This window comes from Oncorhynchus gorbuscha, linkage group LG15 (assembly GCF_021184085.1).
Source record: "Oncorhynchus gorbuscha isolate QuinsamMale2020 ecotype Even-year linkage group LG15, OgorEven_v1.0, whole genome shotgun sequence".
NCBI lineage: Eukaryota > Metazoa > Chordata > Actinopteri > Salmoniformes > Salmonidae > Oncorhynchus > Oncorhynchus gorbuscha.
The window spans coordinates 81172179-81184794 of NC_060187.1; the positions used below are offsets into that span (position 1 = coordinate 81172179).

The window sequence follows — 12616 nt, forward strand, 5'->3', positions numbered from 1 at the left end:
CTCTCTCCTTTCAACCCCAGCCCCTCTCTCCTCACAACCCCAGCCCCTCTCTCCTCACATCCCCAGCCCCTCTCACCTCACAACCCCAGCCCCTCTCACCTCACAACCCCAGCCCCTCTCACCTCACAACCCCAGCCACACTAAACTCACAACCCCAGCCCCTCTTTCCTCACATCCCCAGCCCCTCTCACCTCACAACCCCAGCCCCTCTCACCTCACAACCCCAGCCACACTAAACTCACAACCCCAGCCACACTAAACTCACAACCCCAGCCCCTCTCTCCTTTCAACCCCAGCCCCTCTCTCCTTTCAACCCCAGCCCCTCTCTCCTTTCAACCCCAGCCCCTCTCTCCTTTCAACCCCAGCCCCTCTCTCCTTTCAACCCCAGCCCCTCTCTCCTTTCAACCCCAGCCACACTAAACTCACAACCCCAGCCACACTAAACTCACAACCCCAGCCCCGCTCTCCTTTCAACCCCAGCCACACTAAACTCACAACCCCAGCCCCTCTCTCCTTTCAACCCCAGCCCCTCTCTCCTTTCAACCCCAGCCCCTCTCTCCTTTCAACCCCAGCCCCTCTCTCCTCACAACCCCAGCCCCTCTTTCCTCACATCCCCAGCCCCTCTCACCTCACAACCCCAGCCCCTCTCTCCTTTCAACCCCAGCCCCTCTCACCTCACAACCCCAGCCCCTCTCTCCTTTCAACCCCAGCCCCTCTCTCCTTTCAACCCCAGCCCCTCTCTCCTTTCAACCCCAGCCCCTCTCTCCTTTCAACCCCAGCCCCTCTCTCCTTTCAACCCCAGCCCCTCTCTCCTCACAACCCCAGCCCCTCTCACCTCACAACCCCAGCCACACTAAACTCACAACCCCAGCCACACTAAACTCACAACCCCAGCCCCTCTCTCCTTTCAACCCCAGCCCCTCTCTCCTTTCAACCCCAGCCCCTCTCTCCTTTCAACCCCAGACCCTCTCTCCTTTCAACCCCAGCCCCTCTCACCTCACAACCCCAGCCCCTCTCACCTCACAACCCCAGCCCCTCTCACCTCACAACCCCAGCCACACTAAACTCACAACCCCAGCCACACTAAACTCACAACCCCAGCCCCTCTCTCCTTTCAACCCCAGCCCGCTCTCCTTTCAACCCCAGCCACACTAAACTCACAACCCCAGCCCCTCTCTCCTTTCAACCCCAGCCCCTCTCTCCTTTCAACCCCAGCCCCTCTCTCCTCACAACCCCAGCCCCTCTCACCTCACAACCCCAGCCCCTCTCACCTTTCAATCCCAGCCCCTCTCTCCTTTCAACCCCAGCCCCTCTCTCCTTTCAACCCCATCCCCGCTCTCCTTTCAACCCCAGCCCCTCTCTCCTTTCAACCCCAGCCCCTCTCTCCTTTCAACCCCAGCCCCTCTCACCTCACAACCCCAGCCCCTCTCACCTCACAACCCCAGCCACACTAAACTCACAACCCCAGCCCCTCTCTCCTTTCAACCCCAGCCCGCTCTCCTTTCAACCCCAGCCACACTAAACTCACAACCCCAGCCCCTCTCTCCTTTCAACCCCAGCCCCTCTCTCCTTTCAACCCCAGCCCCTCTCTCCTCACAACCCCAGCCCCTCTCTCCTCACAACCCCAGCCCCTCTCTCCTTTCAACCCCAGCCCTGCTCTCCTTTCTACCCCAGCCCCTCTCTCCTCACAACCCCAGCCCCTCTCTCCTTTCAACCCCAGCCCCTCTCTCCTTTCAACCCCAGCCCCTCTCTCCTCACAACCCCAGCCCCTCTTTCCTCACATCCCCAGCCCCTCTCACCTCACAACCCCAGCCCCTCTCACCTCACAACCCCAGCCCCTCTCACCTCACAACCCCAGCCACACTAAACTCACAACCCCAGCCACACTAAACTCACAACCCCAGCCCCTCTCTCCTTTCAACCCCAGCCCCTCTCTCCTTTCAACCCCAGCCCCGCTCTCCTTTCAACCCCAGCCCCTCTCTCCTTTCAACCCCAGCCCCTCTCTCCTTTCAACCCCAGCCCCTCTCACCTCACAACCCCAGCCCCTCTCACCTCACAACCCCAGCCACACTAAACTCACAACCCCAGCCACACTAAACTCACAACCCCAGCCCCGCTCTCCTTTCAACCCCAGCCACACTAAACTCACAACCCCAGCCCCTCTCTCCTTTCAACCCCAGCCCCTCTCTCCTTTCAACCCCAGCCCCTCTCTCCTCACAACCCCAGCCCCTCTTTCCTCACATCCCCAGCCCCTCTCACCTCACATCCCCAGCCCCTCTCTCCTTTCAACCCCAGCCCCTCTCTCCTTTCAACCCCAGCCCCTCTCTCCTTTCAACCCCAGCCCCTCTCTCCTCACAACCCCAGCCCCTCTTTCCTCACATCCCCAGCCCCTCTCACCTCACAACCCCAGCCCTCTCTCCTTTCAACCCCAGCCACACTAAACTCACAACCCCAGCCACACGAAACTCACAACCCCAGCCCCGCTCTCCTTTCAACCCCAGCCACACTAAACTCACAACCCCAGCCCCTCTCTCCTTTCAACCCCAGCCCCGCTCTCCTTTCAACCCCAGCCACACTAAACTCACAACCCCAGCCCCTCTCTCCTCACAACCCCAGCCCCGCTCTCCTCACAACCCCAGCCCCTCTCTCCTCACAACCCCAGCCCCTCTCTCCTCACAACCCCAGCCCCTCTCTCCTCACAACCCCAGCCCCGCTCTTTCTATAACCTTATCTCTGTTGTAATGTTCCCTCAGGGTTGTGTGAGTGTTTCAACATCGATGTTAAGCGGCCTCGTATCTACACTGGTCCAGAGGAGGCCCTATTTGGTTTCTCTGTGCTACAGCATGACAATGCGGGGGACAAATCGTGAGTACCAACGTCTGTATGTGTGTGTGTTTGTCAAAGGTCAAAAAGGGGGTGCTTATATTTGTCCTGTTTCACTGCATGTACAAGTGGGTGACCTGTATGAGTGTACAGGTTATTAATGCCGACCCTGGAGCGATTAGGGTTCACTGCCTTGCTCAATGGCAGGCTACCTGCCGCCCTCCAGGCTACCTGCCGCCCTCCAGGCTACCTGCCGTCCTCCGCCTTCCTTCGCCGTCCTCCAGGCTACCTGCCGTCCTCCAGGCTACCTGCCTCCTTCCAGGCTACCTGCCTCCATCCAGGCTACCTGCCGCCCTCCAGGCTACCTGCCGCCCTCCAGGCTACCTGCCGTCCTCCAGGCTACCTGCCGTCCTCCAGGCTACCTGCCGCCCTCCAGGCTACCTGCCGCCCTCCAGGCTACCTGCCGTCCTCCAGGCTACCTGCCGCCCTCCAGGCTACCTGCCGTCCTCCAGGCTACCTGCCGCCCTCCAGGCTACCTGCCGCCCTCCAGGCTACCTGCCGTCCTCCAGGCTACCTGCCGTCCTCCAGGCTACCTGCCGTCCTCCAGGCTACCTGCCTCCTTCCAGGCTACCTGCCGCCCTCCAGGCTACCTGCCGCCCTCCAGGCTACCTGCCGCCCTCCAGGCTATCAATTAGTGTATCTGTAGTAGGATGCATTAATAAAATCCTCTTACCTGATTGGCTGTGTGTGTGATTGTGATGCAGGATGCTGGTTGGTGCTCCTTGGGATGGACCTTCCAATACCAGGAGAGGAGACATGTACAAATGCATCGTGGGAGAGGAGAGGAGCTCCAACTGCACCAAAACCAACCTAGGTGAGAGACAACTACAGATCTAGAATCAGCTTACCCTCCGCTGATCCTAATCTTAACCATTAGGAGGAGAAACACTAAACTGACCATAGCTCAGCCTCTAGGGAATGTCATTAACCATCTCTCTCCTCCCTCTCTGTCTCAGGTGAGAGCACGTTACAGAATGTATCTAGAAACCTGAAGAACTCTCATCTAGGAATGACCCTCAGTCCAGACTCACCTGATGGATTCCTGGTACGTTCTCTGTCCCATTGGCTGACTGGTTGACTGCTTGATTGATGAATTGATTGAGTCAGTGGGCCAACATGGTCTTGAGTCTTGCAGACAACATGTGATCCTGGGTTACATATGGCTGTAGGAACTGAGTCAGTTCTGGAGGGATGTGGTGGGGGTGAGAGGAGGAGGTGGTGTGTTTGTTTGGTATGGACTTTTCAATGAGTCAGCTGGGGTTGGCCATGTTTAGAAGGAATTAACATTAGATGCCATGTCTGTGTGTGTTCAGAATCCCCCCTCATTATAGGGCAGCTTTTCTTACCATACATTCAAGCGTACACATACACACACACACACACACTCTGGGCCACGTTGTCCTAGCAGAGTCTTCTGATCCAGGTATCTTCAGATCTCTATGGTTACAGAGGAATTACTGGGTGGCTGTGCCAGCAAGCAGCCACTCCTGTGTGTGTGTGTCTGCCAGCAGTTTGCAGCTACTCTAGGTGCAGAGTCAAACACAGTTCACTAATGCCAGGGCCAGCCTGTTTTTGCGCGTGTGTATTTGAACCCCTGTGGTAAGGTCTAAAACAGGATCGGAATGCAGCTCTGGCCCTTTGTAATGACAGGCCTACCAAAAGCCATAGCAGCTCTCGCCCTCCTCTCCTTCTTTCCTTTCTCTCATCCCTCTCTCACCATCCCTCCCTCTGTCTCTCTCTGTCTCTGTGTCAGTACTGTAGCTGTGCTGGGGCCTTTGGTACAGGGTCATGTTTTCTCTCCCCTCTCTCACCATCCCTCCCTCTGTCTCTCTCTGTCTCTGTGTCAGCTGTGCTGTGGGCCTTTGGTAATGACAGGGTGTAGCTGTGCTGGGGCCTTTGGTAATGACAGGGTCATGTTTTCTCTCTCATCCCTCTCTCACCATCCCTCCCTCTGTCTCTCTCTGTCTCTGTGTCTGTACTGTAGCTGTGCTGGGGCCTTTGGTAATGACAGGGTCACGTTTTCTCTCTCATCCCTCTCTCACCATCCCTCCCTCTGTCTCTCTCTGTCTGTACTGTAGCTGTGCTGGGGCCTTTGGTAATGACAGGGTCATGCTTTCTCTCTCATCCCTCTCTCACCATCCCTCCCTCTGTCTCTCTGTCTCTGTGTCTGTACTGTAGCTGTTTTATTTTGTCTCCTAGTGTGTATGAATGTTGTTCCTTTTTTCTTAGCTCTCATCTCTCCCCACACCCCTCCTTTCCCTTCCACTCTCTTTGGTTTTAAAGCCAAATAAATAGTATGCTTTGAAGACATCAATATTGTTATGTGACTCTTCTGCCTCACCTCATTCACTACAATTGAATGCTGTTCATTGACTACAGCTCAGCGTTCAACACCATAGTACCCTCAAAGTTCATCACCAAGCTAATGATCCTGGGACTAAACACCTCCCTCTGCAACTGGATCCTGGACTTCCTGATGGGCCGCCGCCAGGTGGTGAGGGTAGGTAGCAACACATCTGCCACGCTGATCCTCAATATATGCCATTTAGCAGACGCTTTTATCCAAAGCGACTTACAGTCATGTGTGCATACATTCTACGTATGGGTGGTCCCGGGGATCGAACCCACTACCCTGGCGTTACAAGCGCCATGCTCTACCAACTGAGCTACAGAAGGATCCCCCAACACTGGAGTTCCCCAGGGGTGAGTGCTCAGTCCCCTCCTGTATTCCCTGTTCACCCACGACTGCATGGCCAGGCACCACTCCAACACCATCATTAAGTTTGCTGATGACACAACAGTGGTAGGCCAGATCACCGACAATGACGAGACAGCCTATAGGGAGGAGGTCAGAGACCTGGCCGGGTGGTGCCAGAATAACAACCTATCTCTCAACGTAACCAAGACTAAGGAGATGATTGTGGACTACAGGAAAAGGAGCACCGAGCACGGCCCCATTCTCATCGACGGGGCTGTAGTGGAGCAGGTTGAGAGCTTCAAGTTCCTTGGTGTCCACATCAACAACAAACTAGATTGGTCCAAACACACGAAGACAGTCCTGAAGAGGGCACGACAAAGCCTATTCCCCCTCAGGAAACTAAAAAGATTTGTCATGGGTCCTGAGATCCTCAAAATGTTCTACAGCTGCAACATCGAGAGCATCCTGACTGGTTGCATCACTGCATTGTATGGCAACTGCTCGGCCTCCAACCACAAGGCACTTCAGAGGGTAGTGAGTACGGTCCAGTACATCACTGGGGCAAAGCTGCCTGCCATCCAGGACCTCTACACCAGGTGGTGTCAGAGGAAGGCCCTAAAAATTGTCAAAGACCCCAGCCACCCCAGTCATAGACTGTTCTCTCTACTACCGCATGGCAAGTGGTACCGGAGTGCCAAGTCTAGTACAAAAAGGCTTCTCAACAGTTTTTACCCCCAAGCCATAAGACTCCTGAACAGGTAACCAAATGGTTACCCAGACTATTTGCATTGTGTGCCTCCCCCCAACCCCTCTTTTACGCTGCTGCTACTCTCTGTTTATCTTCTATGCATAGTCACTTTAACTATAGATTCATGTACATCCTACCTCAATTGGGCCGACCAACCAGTGCTCCTGCACATTGGCTAACCGGGCTATCTGCATTGTGTCCCACCACCCGCCAACCCCTCTTTTTACGCTTCTGCTACTCTCTGTTCATCATATATGCATAGTAACTTTAACGATACCTACATGTACATACTACCTCAATAAGCCTGACTAACAGGTGTCTGTATATATCCTTGCTACTCTTTTTTCAAATGTCTTTTTACTGTTGTTTTATTTCTCTACTTACCTACACACACACACATACCTTTTTTTCCGCACCATTGGTTAGAACCTGTAAGTAAGCATTTCACTGTACCTGTTGTATTCGGCGCACGTGACAAATAAACATTAATTTGATTTGAATTGGGATTAAATGGCTTTATTGGTCTGGTGCATTCCAGCTCTGCTACAATACTCATGAAAACTGCCACCATGTCAACAACTTCTTCACCCCATCCCTTGCTCTCTCTCTCTTCTCCCTCTCTTTCATCACCCCATCCCTCACTCTCTCTCTTCTCCCTCTCTTTCATCACCCCATCCTTGCTCTCTCTCTTCTCCCTCTCTTTAATTTAATCTGTTCTCAAACCCCAATTATATGATTTTCCATGACATACCCCCCCTCGCTTATACCCAATTGTTCTCCTAATCTCTCTTTCACTCTCTCGCTCTCCCTCTCCCCACATCTCTCTCTCTGTCTCCATTCTCTCTCTCTCTCTCTCTGACTCTCTCTCTTTCTCTCTCAGGCCCCTGTCTCTCTCTCTCTCTGGTTCTCTGTCTGTCTTTCTCTCTCTCTTTCTTTTTCTCTCTCTCTATCGCGCTCTCTCTCAGTTCCCCCTTTCCCTTTCTCTCTCTCTCTCGCTCTCAGTTCCCCTCTCTCTCTCTATTTTTCTCTCTCTTTCTCAGTCCCCCCCTCTCTCAGTCCCCCCCTCTCTCAGTCCCTTCCCTTTTTGTCTCAGCTCCCCCCTCAATTAAATTTAATTTCAAAGAGCTTTATTTGTATGGGAAACATATATTTACATTGACAAAGCAAGTGAAATGTATAATAAACAAAAGTGAAATAAACAATAAAAAAAGTTCCAATGGCTCCGTGTTGTAGCGATGTGCAAATAATTAAAGTACAAAAGGGAAAATAAATCAACTTAAATATGCATTTACGATGGTGTTTGTTTTTCACTGGTTGCCATTTTCTTGTGGCAACAGGTCACACATCTTGCTGCTGTGATGGCAGACTGTGGTATTTCACCCAATAGATATGGAAGTTTATCAAAATTAGAGTTGTTTTCAAATTCTTTGTGGGTCTCTATAGTCTGAGGGAAATATGTCTCTCTATGGTCATACATTTGGCATGAGGTTTGGAAGTGCAGCTCAGTTTCCACCTCATTTTGTAGGCAGTGTGCACATAGCCTGTCTTCTCTTGAGAGCCAGGTCTGCCTATGGCGGCCTTTCTCAATAGCAAAGCTATGCTCACTGAGTCTGTACATAGTCAAAGCTTTCCTTAAGTTTGTGTCAGTCACAGTGGTCAGGTATTCTGCCACTTTGTACTCTCTGTTTAGGACTAGGATTCTTTCCAATGTATCAAGTAATTATCTTTTTGTTTTCTCGTGATTTTGTTGCTGTCCTGGGGCTCTGTGGGGTCTGTTTGTGTTTGTGAACAGAGCTCCAGGACCAGTTTGCTTAGGGGACTCTTCTCCAGGTGCATCTCTCTGTAGGTGATGGCTTTGTTATGGAAGGTTTGGGAATCACTTCCTCTTAGGTGGTTGTAGAATTTAACGGCTCATTTCTTGATTTTGAGAGTAATTTTTCCTAGAAGGTCAGCATCCCGGAGTCGCCTGTTGACGTTGAGACTCGTGTTTTGCGTTTACTATTTAAGGAAGCTGCCAGTTGAGGTCTTGTGAGGCATTTGTGAACCGGGGCCTCCCACTCCTCTTTCTATTCTGGTTAGGGCCAGTTTGCGCTGTTCTGTGAAGGGAGTAGTAAACAGCGTAGTACAAGATCTTCAGTATCTTGGAAATTTCTCGCAGGAAATAGCCTTCATTCTTCAGAACAAGAATAGACTGATGAGTTTCAGAAGGAAGTTCTTTGTTTCTGGCCATTTTGAGCCTGTAATCATACCCACAAATGCTGATGCTCCAGATACTCAACCAGTCTGAAGAAGGACAGTTTTATTGCTTCTTTAATCAGGAAAACAGTTTTCAGCTTTTCTAACATAATTGCAAAAGGGTTTTCTAATGATCAATTCGCCTTTTAAAATTATAAACTTGGATTAGCTAGCACAACGTGCCATTGGAACACAGGAGTGATGGTTGCTGATAATGGGCCTCTATACGCCTATGTAGATATTCCATAAAAAATCGGCCATTTACAGCTACAAAAGTAATTTACAACACTGTATTTTGGATCAATTTTAGGATATTTTAATGAACAAAATATTGCTTTTCTTTCAAAAACAATGACATTTCTAAGTGACCCCAAACTTTTGAACGGTAGTGTATGTTGAAGAGGGTGGAGCTCAAGCTGCATCCCTGTCTCACCCCACGGCCCTGTGGAAAGAAATGTGTGTGTTTTCACCAATTTTAACATTACGCTTGTTGTTTGTGTACATGGATTTTATAATGTCGTATGTTTTTCGCCCCAAAACAACACTTCATCAATTTGTATAGCAGACCCTCATGCCGAATTGAGTCAAAAGCTTTTTTGAAATTAACAAAGCATGAGAAGACTTTTCATTTTTTTGTTTGACAATTAGGGTACGGTAACCCCCCTCTCTCTGTCTCCCACGCTCTTTCTCTATCTAGGTCTGCCTCCCCTTCACTCAGCCTGCTGATGTTTATTGGTGTGTTCAGTAGCAGACCTGACCAACAGCCCAGTGGAGAAGTCAACTCTGTCCTTGTCTTGTGCCTCTCACTCTCACTAATAAATCAGTGCTAGCTAGGACCATAAGACACTTGTGTACGTTATGTTACCTTTACAGGTTCACTTAAAGCAGTAATAATAATCACGTGTGTGTGTGTGTGTGTGTGTGTGTGTGTGTGTGTGTGTGTGTGTGTGTGTGTGTGTGTGTGTGTGTGTGTGTGTGTGTGTGTGTGTGTGTGTGTGTGTGTGTGTGTGTGTGTGTGTGTGTGTGTGTGTGTGTGTGTGTTCCAGGCGTGTGCGCCCCTGTGGTCTCAGGAGTGTGGTACGTCAGTCTTCAGTACGGGGATTTGTGCTTCTGTCAGCGACGACCTGGAACCTAGAGAGACCATCGCCCCTACAGCACAGAGTAACGGCACACACACACACACACAACACACACACACACACACACACACACACACACACACACACACACACACACACACACACACACACACACACACACACACACACACACACACACACACACACACACACACACACACACACACACACACACACACAAAGAGTGGGTTGCATTTATATTCCCGAGCACACATCACAGCTGAATGGTAATGACTCTACTGAGTTCATTTCATGGGGTTTTGGGGGTTATGTGGGTCCTTAGTACTCTCACCTTATGGATCCAATAACATGTTTTCTGTCCAGGATGTGCAACATACATGGACATAGTGATCGTTCTGGATGGCTCCAATAGCATCTATCCCTGGTATGAAGTCCAGAACTTCCTCAGTAACATCCTCAGCAAGTTCCATATCAGCCCAGAACAGATGCAGGTAAGATTGTGTGTGTGTGTGTGTTTGTGTTTGTGTCTGTACATTTCTCTGATGAAATCCCAGGGATTCTGTTGGTTGAGTCTCAGTCAACTAGACAAGCCAGTCCTTTACACTGAAACACAACACGTTGTAGTAATCGGATGAGAATGAATGGATGGACTTATGCAATGGCACAAGAGCTGGCCTAAACATGGGGGAGGGGAAACATGAGGGGAGAGGGAACATGAGTGGAGAGGGAACATGAGGGGAGAGGGAACATGACGGGAGAGGGAACATGAGGGGAGAGGGAACATGAGGGGAGAGGGAACATGAGGGAGAGGGAACATGAGGGGAGAGGGAACATGAGGGGAGGGAACATGAGGGAGAGGAAACATGAGGGGAGAGGGAACATGAGGGGAGAGGGAACATGAGGGGAGAAGAAACATGAGGAGAGGGAACATGAGTGGAGAGGGAACATGAGGGGAGAGGGAACATGACGGGAGAGGGAACATGAGGGGAGAGGGAACATGAGGGGAGAGGGAACATGAGGGGAGAAGAAACATGAGGGGAGAGGGAACATGAGGGGAGAGGGAACATGAGGTGAGAGGGAACATGAGGGAAGAGGGAACATGAGGGAGAAGAAACATGAGGGGAGAGGGAACATGAGGGGAGAGGGAACATGAGGGGAGAGGGAACATGAGGGGAGAGGGAACATGAGGGGAAAGGGAACATGAGGGGAGAATAAACATGAGGGGAGAGGGAACATGAGGGGAGAGGGAACATGAGGGGAGAGGAAACACGAGGGGAGAGGGAACATGAGGGGAGAGGGTACATGAGGGGAGAGGGTACATGAGGGGAGAGGAAGTAGCAGTGGGGTAGAAGTTAGGGGAGGATGGGAGATGAGAAGGAAAGGGAGAAGAGGATGGGGAGAGGGGGAAGATTAGAGGAGAGTGGCAATAGGAGGTTTGGAGGGGGTCAGTAGCAGAGGGGTAGAGGTATGGGTTGAGGATTGGAGAGGGAGATGGGGACAATAGAGGACAGGGGGACATGGGGTCATGTTCTATCTGTGGATATCCCACTGTATGCTCAACTACATTGGAAAGACAGCCAGACACAATTACGTGTGTGGTTTTGTTTCTACCATGACCATGGTTGTGTTCAGGTGGGGGTTTTGCAGTACGGTGAGGTTGCGGTCCATGAGTGGTCACTGAGAGACTACCAGACAACACAGGAGGTGGTTGAAGCAGCTAAGAACATCAGCCGACAGGAGGGGCGGGAGACACGCACAGCATACGCCATCCACATGGGCTGGTACGTCTGTCAATCATTCATAAGCCATTCTCATTGGCTGGTCAATGTCTCAATCATAACTCACTCTGCCCTTTAACAATGTCAAATATTTCCTTATTATTTTATTCTCAGTGGAACATGGAATCCAGCTGAGGCTGAGGGGTATAGAGGGGTCATAGGTCAAAACATAACAAACAGCTGTCTAATATGGACACCTGATATCTCACACCATAAAAGTTATCCTTTGAAAATTACATTCCTCCTTTATTAAACTCATACACATATAGTGTACTACACCCATACTACACACACACACACACACACACGTACTCTACACACCACGGCTTTCATTCTCACTCACACACACCCGTACTCTACACACCACGGCTTTCATCCTCACTCACACACACCCATACTCTACACGCCATGGCTTTCATTCTCACACACACACACACACACACACACACACACACACACACACACACACACACACACACACACACACACACACACACACACACACACACACACACACACACACACACACACACACACACACACACACACACACACACACGGCAGGTAATTGGGGAGTTCCTGTTTTCCAGCACACTTAAAGGTAAATGGTCAGGATGTGAGAAGGGCAGTTTAAAGATAAGTCAATGGAAAGTTTAAAAGCAGTTTAAAATCAGTTTAAAGGTGATGACTGGAAATACAGGCACCACCCCTGTAGACTGTCATTACCTTTCATCCACACCACCGCTACGTAAAACAGACAGCTTTCTTTTACTAATACTATTAACCAATGTTTTTCATCACTGAGCAAATTTCAGGTCAGCTGAGCGCAACGTTTAACGGAGAAATTCTGTGCAACTTCCGGCATGCGTTTACTGTGAACACTGAGGCTGCACCCGTTTTCAGTTTGTTTTAACAGTGGTCAAGTAGGCTACTGTGACTGTTTGATCATAATGTAGGCCTATCAGAGTGGTCTACTATCAAAAACAATGGGTAAAATGCATCCCATACCATTTTAACATGGAAATTGCTGTTCTATCATTCAGCTTACAGTAGCAGCCAATGTGTGGTGCTCAATGTAGGCCTCCATTCCATGAGACTTGTGAAAAAACCTGCGGGCTTGACATTAACCTGTTTATCCACTTGTCCTTCAGACAAGGTGACTGAAAATGTTGTT

General features: G+C 50.5%; 1 protein-coding gene across 1 annotated transcript in view; it reads left to right on the forward strand.

Annotated features, from left to right (window-relative positions):
* itga10 (integrin, alpha 10) overlaps positions 1-12616 on the forward strand; it is an 82765-nt gene that overhangs the window by 20215 nt on the left and 49934 nt on the right. Inside the window, exons 2-7 of the mRNA XM_046303217.1 lie at positions 2754-2865; positions 3588-3697; positions 3840-3928; positions 9611-9725; positions 10028-10155; positions 11297-11445. Of these exons, the coding sequence (XP_046159173.1) occupies positions 2754-2865; positions 3588-3697; positions 3840-3928; positions 9611-9725; positions 10028-10155; positions 11297-11445 (703 nt within the window). The remainder of the gene's footprint in view (positions 1-2753; positions 2866-3587; positions 3698-3839; positions 3929-9610; positions 9726-10027; positions 10156-11296; positions 11446-12616) is intronic.